Below are 18,636 nucleotides of genomic sequence, written 5' to 3'. Positions count from 1 at the left end.
CTCATCCCTGCAGATCTGCTGCTCATGATGTGTGTCAAGTTAGATACTAATTTATTTAAAATGTCCTTCTTTGGTTCCTTAATAGTGTCATAGCCAGGGGTGGTAATGGAAATGAGCTCCCACTACCTATCAAATGCTCCCAATGGTGGGCATCTCAAATAGTCTCTGATAACCAAGTCCAGCTCCTGGCCTTCACGTGTGCTTCAGATATTGAGCCCAGTGGAACTATTTCTACTGAGGGAAGAAGGGGCAAAGGTGGGTTACTGATGCTTTAAAACCAGTCGCTTCGGGCAGACAGGGCTTGTCAGCTGCTCACCTAGGAGAAGGGAAACTCCGATCTCAAACCTCCGCTGCCTTGTGGCGATACCCAGTCACGGGGACGGCTTCGGGAGTAAACCCTGAGGGAAATATCCGGAGCTGGCGTCCCTAAGGCAGTCCTACACTGAGTTCAACACTGACTGGCAACTCCTGCGATGCCACTGTGCCAAACTATCGCTCTCTGCCGTTCCTTTGGGTTCATCAGCTGCATGAAGACAATAGACAATAGGTGCAGGAGTAGGCCATTCAGCCCTTCGAGCCAGCACCGCCATTCACTATGATCATGGCTGATCATCCACAATCAGTACCTTGTTCCTGCCTTCTCCCCATATCCCTTCACTCCACTATCTTTAAGAGCTCTATCTAACTCTTTTTTGAAAGAATCCAGAGAACTGGCCTCCACTGCCTTCTGAGGCAGAGCATTCCACAGATCTACAACCCTCTGTGTGAAAAAGTTTTTCCTCAACTCCATTCTAAATGGTCTACCCCTTATTCTTAAACTGTGGCCTCTGGTCCTGGACTCCCCCAACATCGGGAACATGTTTCCTGCCTCTAGCGTGTCCAATCCCTAGAGTGTATAGTCCCAGGCTACTCAATCTCTCCTCATAGGTTAACCGCTTCATCCCTGGAATCAAACTGGTGAACCTCCTCTGCACTGCCTCCAAAGTCAGTATATCCTTCCTCAAGTAAGGAGACCAGAACTGCACACAGTACTCCAGATGCGGCCTCGCCAGTACCCTGTGTAGAGGAGGAGCCAGCTGCACGGGCAACAGCTTGCACTCCATATCGTACTGGTTTGCGTACGACAGCAAGAACACAACATCCATGGTTGACTCTAGACAATGGAGACCTCAGGCCTCTTGTATATGATCCATACCCTCCAGTCCTTTCATATCCAGGTGTCTATCTGAAAAAATCTTAAACTCCACCAAACGCCCTTGGTAATCCATTCCAGCCACGAACCACTTTCTGGGTTTTAAAAAAAAACATTATCCCTCACGCCAGGACCACCAGACTCTAAAACAGTTACTTTCTCCAAGTAGTAAGGCTGATCAACACTTGCACCCACTAAGTGGAAAAGAAAATTGTACAGAGGATGTGGAGAGTCTGCAGAGGGATATAGATAGGTTAAGTGAGTGGGCCAAGGTCTGGAAGGAATAATAGAAGAGCAGATTATTATTCAAATGGTGAAAGATTGCAGCATGCTGTTGTGCAGAGGGACTTGGGAATGCTTGTGCATGAGTCGCAGAAAGTTGGCCCACAGGTACAACAGGTTATTAAGAAGGCAAACGGAATGTTGGCCTTCATTGCTAGAGGAATTGAATTCAAGAGCAGGGAGGTCATGCTGCAACTATACAGGGAGATGAAGGGGTTAACCTATGAGGAGAGATTGAGTCGCCTGGGACTACACTCTCTGGAATTCAGAAGAATGAAAGGGGATCTTATAGAAACATACAAAATTTTGAAAGGGATAGATAAGATAGAAGTAGGAAAGTTGTTTCCATTGGTAGGTGAGACTAGAACTAGGGGACATTGCTTCAAGGTTCAGGGGAGAAGATTTAGGATGGAGATGAGGAGAAACTGTTTTTCCCAGAGAGTGGTGAATCTGTGGAATTCTCTGCCCGGGGAAGCAGTTGAGGCTTCCTCACTAAATATATTTAAGATACAGTTAGATAGATTTTAACATAGTAAGGGAATTAAGGGTTATGGGGAAAAGGCAGGTAGATGGAGCTGAGTTTACGGACAGATCAGCCATGATCTTATTGAATGGTGGGGCAGGCTCAATGGGCCAGATGGCCTCCTCCTGCTCCTATTTCTTATGTTCTTATGAACTGCTGCTGCAAAGACAACAAATTTGACGAGATATGCTGATGAATTTAAGCCTGATTCTGACTGACAGATTGTATGTCCCACTCCCGTCGAGAAGGGTACATAACATCCACGCCAGGACCACCAGACTCAAAACAGTTACTTTCTGCAAGTAGTAAGGCTGATCAACACTTCCACCCACTAATTCAACTCAGCACACCCCCAGTCGCCACTACTTTATCATTTCCTGTCAGCTGACCTACAGACACTCCTGTGCCAGCGTCACTTTATGGATGCACAATCAGTCTAGGTACAGTACAGAAGCAATCTGATGTGTTTGGGAGGTTGGTACTGCACAGGATCAGAGAAAGCTGCAGGGAGTCGTAAACTCAACCAGCTCCATTGTGGACACCAGCCTCCCCAGCACCGAGAACGTACACAGTATACACTACACTTACTGTAAGTTTCACAGTGTATGCCAGTGATGTTAAAACCCATTCCAAATTTGAAATCGAACCCGCATCCATCACCTCCACTGGCATCAGTAGGATCCAGTCAAAATCCTTTCGCTGGGGTAGAAATGTCAAACACCACACAACATGCTTTTATGGTTAGCGGGGGGGGGGGGTGACGCTACAATTTACAATTCTTAATCTTTACCCAGACGGACTCAACATTCTGCTCCGTAGATCTTATATCGTCTCTCACAATCGCCCTGATCTCATCCCTAATCAAGAGTGTCACCCCACCTCCTCTCCCTTCCTGCCTATCTTTCCGTATTACCTGATACCCTTGGATATTTAATTCTCAGTCATCTCCACCATGCAACCAGGTTTCTGTAATGGCCACTAAATCATATGCCTTGGTACTGATCTGTGCCACAAGTTCACTAACCTTGTTTCTAATAATTTAGATAAAGTTCCCTTATACTCATTGTCCTTTTAGAATCTAGTGACCTATGCGATTTTTGCTTTTTACTTTTATGCACTCTATTCTTACTTTTTTCTTCACTAACTCTAGCTTTGGTCTCTGCATCACATCCCTCTTCTTTTCTGTGTGGGTTCCCATCCCCCTGCCATATTAGTTTAAAACCTCCCCAACAGCACGAGCAAACAATCTCCCTAGGACATTGACCCCAGCCTTGCCCAGATGTAGACTGTCCGGACGGTACTGGTCTCACCTCCCCCAGAAGTGGTTCCAATGCCCCAAGAATCTGAAACCCTCCCTCCTGCACCACCATTCACGCCACATATTCATTCTAGTTATCCTGCTATTCCAACTCTGGCTAGCACGTGGCACGGGCAGTAATTCTGAGATTGTTACCTTTCAGGTCCTACCCTTTAATTTATCTCCTAGCTCCCTAAATTCAGCTTGTAGGACCTCATCCCGCTTTCTTCCTATATCGTTAGTCCCTACATGCACCACGACAGCTGGCTGCTCACCCTCCCCTTTCAGAATGCCCTGCAGCCTCTCCGAGACATCTCTGACCCTTGCACCCGGGAGGCAACACACCATACGGGAGTCCCGTTTGCGGCCACAGAAGCTCCTCTCTATTCCCCTTCCCATGGAATCCCCGACCACAACAGCTCCGCCACTCTTTTTCTTGCCCTCATGTGCAGCAGAGCCACCCACGGTGCCATGATCCTGGCTACTGCTGCCCTCACCCAATGAGCCATCTCCCCCAACAGACTACAAAGTGGTATATCTGTTCTGGAGGGAGATGACCGCAGGAGACTCCTGTACTACCTTCCTGCTACTACTCTTCCTGTTGGTCACCCATTCCTTATCTTTCCTTAGATCCTTAAACTGTGGTGTGACCAACTCACTAACCGTGCTCTCCACAACATTCTCAGCATCTCGGATGCTCCAAAGTGAGTCCATGCGCAGATCCAGTGCCGCCATGTGGTCTATCAGGAGCTGCAGCTGGACACGCTTCCTGCACACGTAGTCTTCAGGGACACTGTCAGCCTCCTTGAGTTCCCACCTGGCACAGGAGGAGCACGGCACGGGCCTGAGCTCACCTGCCTCGTCAGAGCAACTGACGTTAGCGGGAGAGGACCACGGGAGAAAGGGAAGAGCCAGCTGGGGAAGTCGAAGGCTGTTATCTGTGAATCTCTGCGAATCAGTTCTTCACCTAAGCCCCGTTTGAGCCAAAGCCCTCTCACTCCACTGTCCGCTGTATATGGCGGTCTTTTTAAACTCTTCCTGCCCTCTACTGGCTGACATCACACATCACGCGCCTGTGCAGTCTTGCCTCTCTCTACCTCAAGTAGTAAGATGCCTTCTCTAGTACAATGCAATACATAATAATAGAAAAAACGTGGTTAAGGTAAAAAATATATGTATATAATAGTTAAATTAAATAGCTCGTGCAAAAATAGAAATAAAAAAGTAGTGAAATAGTGTTGATCAGTTCACTGTCCATTCAGAAATCTGATGGCAGAGGGGAAGAAGCTGTTCCTGAAACTTAGAGTGTGTGTCTTTGGGCTGCTGTACCTCCTCGCTGATGGTGGCAATGAGAAGAGGACGTAGCCTGCGTACGGGGGTCGCTGATGGTGGACGCTGCCTTTACTGAGGCTCCACTCCTTGAAGGTGTCCCGGATACGCTGGAGGCTACTGGCTGACATTACAACTCTCTGCGTCTTATTTCGATCCTGTGCAGTAGCCTCCCGATAGCAGCCGGTTAGAATACTCTCCACAGTACATCTGTAGGAATTTGCGAGTATCTTTGGTGACATGCCATATCTCCACAAACTCCAAATGAAATATACCCTTTGCTGTGTCTTCTCTGTAGCTGCATCAAAATGTTGGGCTCAGGATAGATCCACAAACATATTAACACCCAGGAACTTGAAACTGCTCACTCTGTCCACTTCCGATCCCTCTGAGGATTGGTATGTGTTCCTTCGTCTTACCCTTCCTGAAGTTCACAATCAGCTCTTTCGCCATATTGACGTTGAGTGCCAGGTTGTTGCTGCGGCACCACTCCACTAGTTGACATATCTCACTCCTGTATGCCGTCTCATCACCGTGTGAAATTTTGCCAACAATGTCTGTATCGTCAACAAGCTTATAGATGGCGTTAGAGCTGTGCGGAGCTGCATAGTTGTGGTGTAGAGAGAGTTGAGCAGTGGGCTAAGCACACACCCCTGAGGTGTGCCTCTGTTGACTGTCAGTGTACAGGGTGAGTGGGATCCTTCATGATGTCACTGGCCCTTCTTCAGTACCATTCTGTATATGTGTCCCTGATGGCAGGTAGGCTGGTCCTGGTGGGGTGCCAGGCAGTTTGGACTACCAGTTGTCGAGCCTTCCTGTCCACTGCAGTACAGTTTCCGTACCAAGCTGGGATGCAGCCTGTCAGGACGCTCTCTACTCTGCATCTGTAGAATGACCTGAGCATAGATGTGCACAGTCCGGCATCAGCTGGAGACTTCGCCGCCCACCTTATCTCTGCCCCTTGTCATTTCACAGGCCTTCAGCCTCCTGCACTCCAGGGAAAACTGTCCCAACCCCTCGTACCTGGGAATGTCCCCTCCACAAGAGTCTGCAGACTCTGCTGTCGGGGGCTAAGTACAAGCTGAAGGACAAAGTTTTGGTGACAGTTTTCTGTGAACCCCCTGCCTGCGTGTTGCTGACATGCGGCGAGAGGGTGAGAGTTTAGCTTTATGCGTCGTGAAATAAATGCGTCATTTTGTGTCAGTGACCACGCAGTCCGACAGTGTGCTGACGGTAGCCCACGGGTGTCACCGTGCTTCCAGCACCGACTCACTGGTGTGCATGCCCACAACTCACTGCACTGCACCTCTTTAGAACGTGGGAGGAAACCAGAGCACCCGGAGGAAACCCACACGGTTACGGAGAGAATGCACAAACTTTGACCAGACAACGGAGAGAGTTGTAACCAGGTCACTGGCACTGTAAAGCTGCCGCCCCATGTTGCCTTGAACTTGTACCCCCAGATCACTCTGTTCAACAACACTCCCCAGAGCCCTGCCATTCACTGTGTACACTCTGCCCCAAAATGCATCACTTTGCAGGTGTCTGGATGAAATCCCGTTTGCCGTTCCTTTACCAATTTCACAAGTGATGCTCGTCCTGTTGTAGCTTCAGAGAAGTACCCACACCACCAATTCCAGGGACCCCCACCACCCAGGTCATGTTGTCTTCTCGCTGCTGCCATCAGGAAGGAGGTACAGGAGCCTCAGGACCCACACCGCCAGGTTCAGGAGCAGTTACTACCCCTCAGCCATCAGGCTCTTGAACCAGAGGGGGTAACTTCTCTCAACTTCACTCACCCCAACACTGAACTGTTCCCACAACCTATGGACTCACTTTCAAGGACTCTTCACCTCATGTTCTCAATATTTATTGCTTATTCATCTATTATTATTACTTTGATTTTTTTTTTCTTTTTGTATTTGCACAGTTTGCTGATCTTTGCATTTTGGTTGTTTGGCCGACTCATTGGGTGCACTCTTCCACTGATTCTATTGTGTTTCTGATGTTCACTGTGAACGCCCGTAAAAATCTGAATCTCAGAGTTGCATATGGTGACATAAGTATATTCTGATAATAACTTTGAACTTTGTACACTGATGTATCTGTGACTTATTATGGTGAACCACAGGGGTAATTGTATGTGCTCAACCACTTCCTCCAGCATTGATATGAGAGATTCTGCAGATCATGAAACTCTTGAGCAACCCACACTAATTGCTTTGACAAGGTCTCACATGGGAAGTCGGGTAAGGAAGTTCGGTTGCTTGGCATTCAAAATGAGGCGGTAAACTGGATTAGGTTTTCGTTGTGCAGGGGAAGTGAGATAGTGGTAAGGGACAGACGATTCTCTGACCGGAGGCACGTGACCAGTGGTGTGTCTCAGGGACTGGTACCGGCTCCGTTGTCTGTCAATGTTCTGGATGAGAATGACTCCAGGTCAGGCAGCATCTATGGAGAGAAATAAGCAGGCAGGATTTTAGGGCGAGATCTTTCATGCAGTCCTGGTGAAGGGCCTGGGCCAGAAACATTGACTGCTTAGTCAGCTCCACAGATGCTGCCTGGCCTGCTGGGTTCCTCCCACATTTTGTGTTGGTGTTGCCCTGACTTCCTGTGGCAGCTTGTTCTGAATATACATCACCCTCTGCGTGATCACGAGGGCATGACGCCATCAGTGCTCAGGGTGTCAGAGTTCAGAGTTCAATCCCGGCATCCTCTGGAAGAAGTCAGAGTCAGCAGTGTATCTCCAAATAAAAAAGTTGCCTCTCAGGACCCTTTTAAATCTCATCCCTCTTGCTTTAAAACTGTGTCCTCAAATTCTGGATTCCCGGCACACAGTGCAGCTTCACACTTTCACACCCCTCACGATTTTGTGTGTCTCTACACACTCAATGACTACTTTATTAGGGCACACCTGTACGCCTGCTCGTTCATGCAAATAACTAATCAGCCAATCATGTGGCAGTGGGGTGAGATCGCTCTGCTATGGAGAGGGAGAGCGTTGCCCAGGTTTTCCCGCGTTTTGGATGTGGACTTGGACTGTTGACTTTTTTTTTCATTTTTATGTTTTTTTTAGTATTCTGTGTTTTTCACCCGATCTTTCTCACTTTGTTGTGCACGGGGATGAGGTCTTTGGAGCTTCTGTCACAGCTGGCTTCGGGACCGTCCACACTGGAGTTCATGTACACTACCTCACTACTTTTTTTTAACTCTCTTTTTGCACAACTTATTTAATTTATTAATATACAGTATATTTGTTATTAGTTTTTATAATTATGTATTGCTATGTACTGCTGCCCCCACCCCAAAAAACAAATTTGACAAAATATGCCGCTGATACAAAACCTGATTCTGATCGTTGTGCCAGTCACTGTCAGTATTAGGAAGGTTAAAATTGCCTACCATTGCAGCTTTGTTAGTGGTCGCAGCAATGTGACGCTTGGACAGACATAGTGCAGAAACAAGCCCTTCAGCCTGTCTGGTCCATGCCAAACCCTTATCCCACACACTGCTATTAACTCTCATTGAGCCACATACCCCTCACATCCAAATACTTATCCAACTTCTCTAAAGTTTTGCAATTCAGCCCGTGTCCAACACTTCTGCTGGCAACTCTTTTTCCAGGTTGCACCAGCCTCTGGGTGGAAAAAGCCCCCCCTTGGGTACACAAGTTCCAGCAGGAACGTCCTGTGGGAGGGGTGGTACCGATGGAGGGTCACACTGTGGGAGGGGTGGTACAGAGGGTGGGTCACACTGTGGGAGGGGCGGTACCGATGGAGGGTCACACTGTGGGAGGGGTGGTACAGAGGGAGGGTCACACTGTGGGAGGGGCGGTACCGAGGGAGAGTCACACTGTGGGAGGGGCGGTACTGAGGGAGGTCACACTGTGGGAGGGGTTAAGGTGTGTTTCCCTGCCACGCTCCGTCTGACACTGGCTTTGTGTCCATGGTTACCAGAAATGGAAGCGGAATGCAAAGGGGGAGACGCCACTGCATATCGCCTGTATCCGGGGCAACACCCAGAAGGCCAGGACCCTCATCCAGCAGGTATGTTCCACTGTGGGAGGGGTGGTACTGAGGGAGGGTCACACTGTGATAGTGACATACTGACAGTGTTGGTGAAGGGTCGGGGTGCGGGATGGGTGTGTGGGTGGGGTGTGGTGGTGTTTGTAGGCTTTTCTTCGGGAAGGGGCTTGGTTGGGTTGGTGAGGAGTGGAGCGGAGCAGTGTTTCTGGGGGTGGGGTGGATGGCTGAACGAGGCGGGAGGGGGTTCTTGTGCTGGAGAGTTTGGGGGAGCACGAATCACACGTGTCGATTCTCCATTGCCAGGGCCACCCACTGAATGAGCGAGACAACGCTGGCTGGACGCCCCTGCATGAGGCCTGTAACCATGGCCAGCTAGGTGAGTCTCCACTGACACCTTCACACCACCGTCTCACCCAGAGTCTGTGGTGGCCGCTGCTGAAAGTTGGTCCTGCGGGTCAGACGCAGGGTAACACAAGGAGGTGGGCTGTGTCACATCACACAGCAGGAATAGGGCAGGCAGCCCTGGAGAACAGACAAAGCCAGGTTCAACCGTATAAACCTCTAGTTAAAACAGGACTTTACAGCACAATACAGGCCCTTCGGCCCACAATGTTGTGCTGACCTTTTAACCCACCGTAAGATCATTCCAACCCTTCCCTCCCACATAACACTCCATTTTTCTATCATTCATGTGCCTCTCTAAGAGTTTCTTAAGTGTCCTTAATATATCTTCCTCTACCAACAACCTTGGTAGGGGTTCTATGTACCCATCACTCTGTGTAAAACCTACCTCTGACATCCCCACTATCGTCTCCTCCAATCATCTTAAAATTATTCCCTCTTGTATAAGTCATTTTCAGCCTGGGAAAAAGTCTCTGGCTGTCCACTCTGTCTGTACCTTTTGTCATCCTGTGCATCTCCATCAAGTCTCCTCTCATTCTCCTTCACTCCAGAGAGAAAAGCCCTAGTTTGCTCAAACTATCCTCATAGGACATGCTTTCTAATCCAGGGAGCATCCTGGTAAATCTCCTCTGCACCCTCTCTAAAGTTCACAGTTCGAAGTGAATCTGTTATCAGAGGTGTACCCTAACCCTAACCCAAACCCGAACACGAACACGCTGAGATTCATTTTCTAGCAGGCTTTCACAGTGGAACAGAGAAAAACTTTGGGGATGTGGACTCAAGCTCCTGCTGTTCCTCCACTCAGCTGAGGATCGTGCCTTGTCAAGAGCCTTACTAAAGTCCATGTGGACAATATCCACTGCCTTGTCTTCATCCATTTTCCTGGTAACTTCCTCAAAGAACTGCATGATTGGCTAGACAGGAACTACCACACACAAAGCCATGCTGATTATCCCAAATCAGTCCATGTCTGTCCAAATACTTATTTATCAGGACCCTTAGAATACCTTCCAATAACCTTCCCACAACTGATATTAGGCTCACTGGCCAATAGTTTCCGGGTTTATTTTTAGAGCCTTTCTTTTATACTCTTTCTATATCTGAAGACACAATAGAATCAATGAAAAGCTACACACCAGGACTGACAAACAAGCAATGTGCAACAGAAGACAAACTGCAAATACAGTAAATCAACCGATCGATCAATAATACTGAGAACATGAGTTGTAGATCCCTGAAAGCGAGTCTGTAGGTTGTGGAATCAGTTCAGTGTTGAAGTAAGAGAACGCTAGAACTTCCACGTTCTCTCCACAATGAGACTATCAGGATGAAACACAATTCTCCCAGTCGTGTATAGCTAGAGTTGAGCTCCAACATTACCTCACGGCTCCTAAGCTCAGACCCCCGACTAATGAAGGACGACACACCAAACACCTTCTTAACCACTCTTAATCAACTTGTGCAGCAACTTTGAGGATGTGGATCCCAAGCTCCTTCCGTTCCTCCACTCAGCTGAGAATCGTGCCTGTGGTTAAGAGGCACTTGGAACCTTGCTTTTAGTTCTGCTCACCCCATTATAGGAAGGATTTAGAGTCTATGCAGAAGTGCTTCACCAGGATGCTGCCTGGGTTAGAAAGTATCGAGAGGGGTAAGGCAAACTCTTGTTTTCTTCGGAGCAACCAAGGCCGAGGGGAGATCTGACTGAGATTTATAAGATTATGAGAGGCATAGATGGAGCAGAGAGAAGGTATCGTTTTCCCAGGTTGAAATGTGTGATACCAGAGGGCATGCATTTAAGGTGAGAGGGGATCGGTTCAAAGGAGACGGTTTTTTTTTACACATGGTATTAGATGCCTGGAGTGCACTGCCGGGGGAGCTGGTGGAAGGAGATCTGATGGGCGGCAAGTAAGATTCAAGACTCAAGATTGTTTAATGTCATTTCCTGTACGAAAGAGTAAAGGAGAATGTGATATTTGTTACTCCGGATCCGGAGGTGTTGGTCAGTCTTACTGCTTGGGGAAAGTAGCTGTTTTTGAGTCTGGTGGTCCTAGCATGGATGTCACGTAACCTCCTCCCTGATGGGAGTGGGGCAAAGTCCGTGAGCAGAGATTGAACAGTCGTGTAGATATGCAGATACAAGAGGGATGTGCAGGCAAAATGCATATTAGATTAGATTATGAGAACACTCAGTCCTCTTTTATTGTCATTTAGAAATGCATACATGCATTAAGAAATGATACAATATTTCTCCGGTGTGATATCACAGAAAACAGGACAGACCAAAGACTAACACTGACAAAACCACATAATTATACCATATAGTTGCAGCAGTGCAAAGCAATACCATAATTTGATGAAGAACAGTGCATAGGCACAGTAAAAAAAAAAGTCTCAAAGTCCCTGAGTCCCCGATAGCAGGCAGCAAAAAGGAGAAACTCCCTGCCATAAACCTCCAGGCACCGTCAACTTGCTGATGCCTTGGAAGCAGCCGACCCTGAGTCCATCTGTCCGAAAACTCCGAGCTTCCGACCAGCCTCTCCGACACAGCCTCCCGAGCGGCATCCTCTACCGAGCGCCTTCAACCTCTCCCCGGCCGCTGAAACACACAAAGCCGAGGATTTCGGGGCCTTCAGCTCCAGAGATTCCAGTTACCACACAGTAGCAGCGGTAGCAAAGCAGACATTTCAGAAGTTTTCCAGGTGTTCCGCTATGCACTCACATCTGTCTCCCATCAAATCAGGAATTGTGCACGATCCCCTACTTGACAGATAACAGATATTCATCACCGGTGAGGCCATGCGCGCTGTGTCGTTATAAGGCATATAACTTAATCAAAGTTGAAAGTAAATGTATCATCAAAGTACATTACATCACTGTATACGGCACAGAGATTCACTGTCTTGCGGGCAGACTCAATAAATCCATAGACTAATAACCAGAACAGAATCGATGAAAGACCACACCAATTTGGATGTTCAACCAGAGTACGAAAGACAACAAAACGTGTGAATGCAAAACAAAATAAATAATAATTAAAAAAATAAATAAGTAAGCTCTTAACATCAAGAACATGAGATGAAGAGCCCTAGGAAGTGAGTCTATAAGTTGTGTGACCAGTTCAGCGATGTGGTGAGTGAAGTTGTCCCCTTTGGTTCAAGAGCCTGACAGCTGTGGGGTAATAAATGTTCCTGAACCTGGTGGTGTGGGACCTGAGGCTCCTGTACCTCCTTCCTGATGGGGCACAGATGCTGAAGTGTCTGCTCCTGTGCTATATGTTCTATATTTAAGACACAGGTAGGGTTCATTTCAGAGTCTCTTAGATAGGGACGTGGGTGAAAGAAAGATGGAGGAAGGGTTAGATTGATCTTGGAGCAGGTTAAAAGGTCGGCGCAAGGTTGTGGGCTGAAAGGCCTGTACTGTTATCATGTTCTGTGCTCTATTTCAGGGTTATAGTCATAGAAAAGTACATCATAGAACCAGGCCCTTCAATCCACTTCGTCCATGCCGAGCCCTACTCCCAGACAAGCCCTACATATCCCTTCCACCCAGGTACATGTCCAAACTTCTCCTAAATGTAAAAATTGAGTTCACATGCAGCTCATTCCACACTCTCATTACCCTCTGAGTGAAGATGTTTTCCCTCATGTTCCCCTTAAACTTTTTACTTTTCACCCTTAACCCATGACCTCTGGTTGTAGTCCCACCCAACCTCAGTGGAAAAAGCCTGCTTGCATTTACCCTATCTATACCCCTCATAATTTTTCTACCACTATCAACCTTCTTTGTTGTGAAGAATAAATTTCTAACCTGTTCATTCTTTCCTTATAACTCAGGTCCTCCAGATCCACATCCTTGTAATATTTTTCTGTACTCTTTCAACCTTGTAGATAACTTTCCTGTAGGAATACTCCAAATTAGGCCTCACCAGTGCCCTATACAACTTCAACACCTCCCATCTATTTTGATGAAGGCCAATGTACCAATACCTTTCTTTATGACCCTATCAACAAATTTTATACCTGTATTCCCAGGTCCCTTTGTTCTCCCACACTCCTGCATTCCCTGCCGTTCACTGTAAGACCTCCCCTGGTTGGTCCTACCACAGTGCAACACCTCACATTTGTCTGTACTAAATTCCATCTGCTATCTTTCTGCCCATTTTTCCAGCTGATCCAGAATCCTCTGCAAGCTAGGAAAGCCTTCCTCACTGTCCAGTACTCCCCCAGTCTTGGTGTCAAATGCAAATTTGCTGTTCCAGCTCACCACATTATCATCCAGATCATTGGTACAGATGACAAACAAGAACAGAACGAGCACCAGTCCCCGTGGCACACCTCTAGTCACAGGCCTCCTGTCAGAGAGGCAACCATCTACTACCACTCTCTGGCTTCTCCCACAAAGACAATGTCTAATCCAGTTTACTACTTTGTCTTGAATGCCAAACATCAACCCTCTTGACCAGCCTCCCATGTGGAACCTTGTCAAAAGCCTTACTGAAGTCAAGTCAGCCAGTGACTGTCCTGAAGTGGTCACTGGGAAAGAGGGGAGGCTGATGATTTATGGAAGGCTCAACAGCTTCTCAGAAGTTAAGAGTTCTATAAGGGGAAGCAGGGTCATGGGCTTGATAAACCCTTACCAAATACCAGCAGCCATCCTTAAAGGTTATTAGTGCAATTACCGACAAAGCTTTTGGCCAAGAGATGAAAGTTTGGCAACAATGAGAGTGGGGAAAAAAAATCACTCCTTGTCCCAACATAAATGACTCTTGCACCTCACCGCCTTCAGCAGAGACACTGCATCACATCGTCCAATTCACAGGAGACTGGGTAGTTTGCAAGTAGCTTGAAAACTTAAAATAAGTTAAGTTAAAACCCAAAGAGTGGGCAATTAGAGACCCAGTAGCAGCTTGTTTAAAAAGCTCAGGCAAGCCATTCGAATCAATCACACTCCCTCAAAGGCGTCGACTGCCAGTTATTCCTCAAGCAAGCAAGCCACAGGAGCAAAGCACTGTGTGCTTCCTTGTGGGCCAGACCATGTCTTCCACTCATCTACGTCCAGCTGAGAATACAGTGACCATCCTGGAGAAGGCTCAAAACTGGCGTAGCCTCCACCTTCCTGCCCTGATCCAGCAGTGAGGGAGGACAAAACGAGTAGAACTCAGATGCACACACCCCATCCCAACTGGACAACAGGTGAGCCATTCATTCTCTCACACACACACACACACACACACACACACACACACACACACACACACACACACACACACACACACACACACACACACACACACCACACACACACACACACACCTTCTTCTGAACTGGGCCAGTATTTCTTGCACAGAGCCACCAGGAGGCAGTGCAGGATGCAGTCAGCATTTCAGTGCCATTTTAAACCATTACAACTTTAAACTGAAAAGAAGGCAATCGAGAGTCTCCACAACAATTAATATTAGACCAGGTTAATTTGACAGCACTGCGAGGAATGCTCCTTGCTTTGTCAGCATGCCAGCCTCCGCTGTTACTCTAACTTGTAATCACCAGTTCCCATTCTGGACACTTTAGTATAAGTGATTATTCCGATCCGGTTCTTAAGACTGCAAGGTCTGTTCGTGCCACTACCTCGGTAAGGTGTAGTGCTCTTGATATTTGCGAAGTACGATCTGCAGGAGGTCAAAGGTGGTTGAACTGGTGCCCACCGCAATGGGGCCCTTTATCCAGTTCATGCTGAGGCCCCCAATCAGACCACCTTCCCTCACCAGCTGCACCATGGTCTCCACCATGCCGCCATATGTGTGGGTCTTCACTCCTGCTGTCTGCATCCTCCGCCTCACAACGTCTGACGGGTAGGAGGCCGACTGGCCAATGAGCCCAGCACAGGCTCCGAACACCATCGCTCGTGAGGGGATGGCTGCAGTCTGTCTGCGTACTCTGCGTGTAGCTTCTTGCACATTTCATGGTGAAGAAGCTGAGGCCAGAGTATGGAATTACTCCGAGGATAGTTGGGCAAAACCCACTGTACAGTGTCCTCACTCCTTCTTCCCTTGATATGCGGATGAAGACATGCAGAATATTTCCATACATTTTCTTGGGGGTGACAGCCATTCGCGCCCGCGCTGGATCCAGTGGGTAGGTCAGCGTGGTGGCAGTAATTCCTGCCAATGACCCAGCCAGCAGCCGCGGTACAGGAGGGAGAGGTCTTAGCTGAGAACTTGCTTGAAGATACTTGAAATATGACTTTAATTCTGTCCAGCAGTGCCACTGTTGTCTTTCCCACAGCGCCAGCGATTGTCCCAGAGACGAGAGAGTTGATAATCTCGTGCTTTCCTCTCACTTCCTTTACTTGACTAGGAGCAGTTTCCAAAGGTTTCTCTGCAACATTCTCCATAAAACTTCCCCTCGCGTAGACAGAACAGTGTCAATCACAAGAGTCCTTGCAGTGAGTGAGTGGTTTGGAGGGGAGGGGCAGTTGTTTCGCAAGCTGCTCTCTCAGTCTCCCATCTTCACTCAGCCTAGACGGCAAAGTTCTGTTATACCCTCCATCCCAACCCCACACTAGTGACACAGACAAGGTTCCACACGGAAGGCTTATTCAGAAAGTCAGAAGGCATGGGATCCAGGGAAGTTTGGCCAGGTGGATTCAGAATTGGCTTGCCTGCAGAAGGCAGAGGGTCATGGTGGAGGGAGTACATTCCAATTGGAGGATTGTGACTAGTGGTGTCCCACAAGGGTCTGTTCTGGGACCTCTACTTTTCATGATTTTTATTAACGACCTGGATGTGGGGGTAGAAGGGTGGGTTGGCAAGTTTGCAGATGACACAAAGGTTGGTGGTGTTGTAGATAGTGTAGAGGATTGTCAATTGCAGAGAGACATTGATAGAATGCAGAAGTGGGCTGAGAAGTGGCAGACGGAGTTCAACCCGGAGAAGTGTGAGGTGGTACACTTTGGAAGGACAAACTCCAAGACAGAGTACAAAGTAAATGGCAGGATACTTGGTAGTGTGGAGGAGCAGAGGGATCTGGGGGTACATGTCCACAGATCCCTGAAAGTTGCCTCACAGGTGGATAGGGTAGTTAAGAAAGCTTATGGGGTGTTAGTTTTAATAAGTCGAGGGATAGAGTTTAAGAGTCGCAATGTAATGATGCAGCTCTATAAAACTCTGGTTAGGCCACACTTGGAGTATTGTGTCCATTTCTGGTCACCTTACTATAGGAAGGATGTGGAAGCATTGGAAAGGTTACAGAGGAGATTTACCAGGATGCTGCCTGGTTTAGAGAGTATGCATTATGATCAGAGATTAAGGGAGCCAGGGCTTTACTCTTTTGAGAGAAGGAGGATGAGAGGAGACATGATAGAGGTGTACAAGATAATAAGAGGAATAGACAGAGTGGATAGCCAGTGCCTATTCCCCAGGGCACCACTGCCCAATACAAGAGGACATGGCTTTAAGGTAAGGGGTGGGAAGTTCAAGGGGGATATTAGAGGAAGGTTTTTTACTCAGAGAGTGGTTGGTGCGTGGAATGCACTGCCTAAGTCAGTGGTGGAGGCAGATACACTCATGAAGTTTAAGAGACTACTAGACAGGTATATGGAGGAATTTAAGGTGGGGGCTTATATGGGAGGCAGGGTTAGAGGATCGGCACAACATTGTGGGCCGAAGGGCCTGTACTGTGCTGTACTATCCTATGAAGTCCATGTGGACGATATCCACTGCCTTGCCTTCATCCATTTTCCTGGTAACTTCCTCAAAGAACTGCATGATTGGCTAGACAGGAACTACCACACACAAAGCCATGCTGATTATCCCTAATCAGTCCATGTCTGTCCAAATACTTGTGTATCGGGACCCTTATAGTACCTTCCAATAATCTTCCCACAACTGATATCAGAGTCACTGGCCAATAGTTTCCCGGTTTATTTTTAGAGCCTTTCTTTTACTCTTTCTATATCTGAAAAATCCTTTGGTACCTTTCCTGACTAGCTCACCTTCATTTTTCACGTTTTCTCTCCTTATGGCTTTTTCAGTTGTCTTCTGTTGTTTTTTAAAAGCTTCCCAATCCTCTAACTTCCCACTAATTTTCTTTTGCTTCTATGCTGTCTTTGACTTCCCTTGTCAGCCACAGTTGCCTCATCCTTCCTTTGGAATACTACCTCATCTTTGGGATGTATCTATCCTGCACCTTCCGAATTGCCCAGAAGGTCCAACCCTGCTGTTCTGCCATCATTCCTGATAGTGCCACCTTCCAATCAGCTTTGGCCAGCTCTTCTCTTGTGCTTCTGTAATTCCCTTTACTCCACAGTAACACTGATAGATCTGACTTCAGCTTCTCCCTCTCAAACTGCAGGGTGAATTCCATCACATTATGATCACCATCTCCTAGGGGTCCTTTAACTTAAGTTTCCTAATCAAACCCAGTTCATTACATAACACCCAAACAAAATTGCCTTTCCCCCAGTGGGCTCAACCACAAGCTGCTCGAAAAAGCCATTGTCAGCATTCTACAGATGCTCTCTCTTCGGATCCAGCACCAACCTGATTTTCCTAACCTTCCTGCGTACTGAAATCCCCACTGCAGGCTGAGCTGCGGATTCAGGTACAGGGGTGTGGGACGTAGAGGGAGGAGGTGCTCAGACCTGTACCAAACAGAATGCCACCAGCTCCTCCCGTCCCAATCCTGTCACCCCATTTGAAGAAGGTTCAGTACTTCCTGGGGAGAGGGCGCGAGTGATTTACTATGATAGCTCCAGATGTGAGTGACTCCACCTCCGCTGGAGAAGCCAGGACTGCTCCCCTGGGGGGCAGGGGTGGTTTTGATGGGGCGGGGGCTTTGTTAGACAGGTTACGGAATGATCTGCACCTTGCTGGGTGGCTGGAAAACAGTCACTCGCATTGGATTAGCCGTGGCAACGTAGGTAACGTGTCGCTATTTCAGTTTGTTGTGTCGGAGTTCAGAGTTCAATTCCGGCATCCTCTGTAGGGTCTGTACCTTCTCCCCATGGAATGTGTGGGTTTCCTCCGGGTGCTCCGGTTTCCTCCCACAGTCCAACAACACACAAGTTAATAGGTTAATTGGCATTGTAAATTGTCCCGTGATTAGGCCAGGGTTAAGTCAGGAATTGTTGATGGCGTGGCTCAAAGGGCCAGAGGGGTCTGTTCCGTCTTGTTCCTCAAGAACTAACAAATCAGCGGTGGACTGGGTTGGTCATGGGACTGGAGGGAAGGGAGAGGACAGGCTTGATGGACAGAATGGCCAGCTGCCATGGGAAGGCAGCAGGAGGAATGTGAGCACAGCAGTAACCAAGCTCTGGTTGCAGAGATCGTGACCCTGTTGCTGGATAACGGCGTGGCCATCAACAGCGAGGAGGACAGGCAGTGCGGCGGGATCACGGCCCTGCACGACGCCCTCAACACTGGACACCTGGACGTCGTGGAGCTTCTCGTCAACAGGGGAGCAGTGACCCAGGTCAAAGACAGTCAGGTCAGGCAGCGCGCTGAAACTCACCGGGGTCAGTCACGGGGCGCCGGCAGAGTGGGAACGGGTTTTCTCATTGTTATGAGAAAGAGAGAGAGAGGGAAGCAGAC

General features: G+C 48.0%; 1 protein-coding gene and 1 pseudogene across 3 annotated transcripts in view; one reads left to right on the top strand and one right to left on the bottom strand.

The window, feature by feature from the left end:
- The window catches only part of LOC140195635 (tonsoku-like protein), a 158,328-nt gene that overhangs the window by 71,724 nt on the left and 67,968 nt on the right, over positions 1–18,636 (top strand). For all 3 annotated transcript variants that reach the window (XM_072254311.1, XM_072254310.1, XM_072254312.1), the window contains 3 exons: positions 8,580–8,669; positions 8,952–9,024; positions 18,369–18,532. In XM_072254311.1, the coding sequence (XP_072110412.1) occupies positions 8,580–8,669; positions 8,952–9,024; positions 18,369–18,532 (327 nt within the window). The remainder of the gene's footprint in view (positions 1–8,579; positions 8,670–8,951; positions 9,025–18,368; positions 18,533–18,636) is intronic.
- Positions 14,671–15,440, bottom strand: LOC140194811 (mitochondrial coenzyme A transporter SLC25A42 pseudogene; annotated as a pseudogene).

Source organism: Mobula birostris, chromosome 3, assembly GCF_030028105.1.
Source record: "Mobula birostris isolate sMobBir1 chromosome 3, sMobBir1.hap1, whole genome shotgun sequence".
NCBI lineage: Eukaryota > Metazoa > Chordata > Chondrichthyes > Myliobatiformes > Myliobatidae > Mobula > Mobula birostris.
This window is presented reverse-complemented; position numbering and strand designations above follow the sequence as displayed.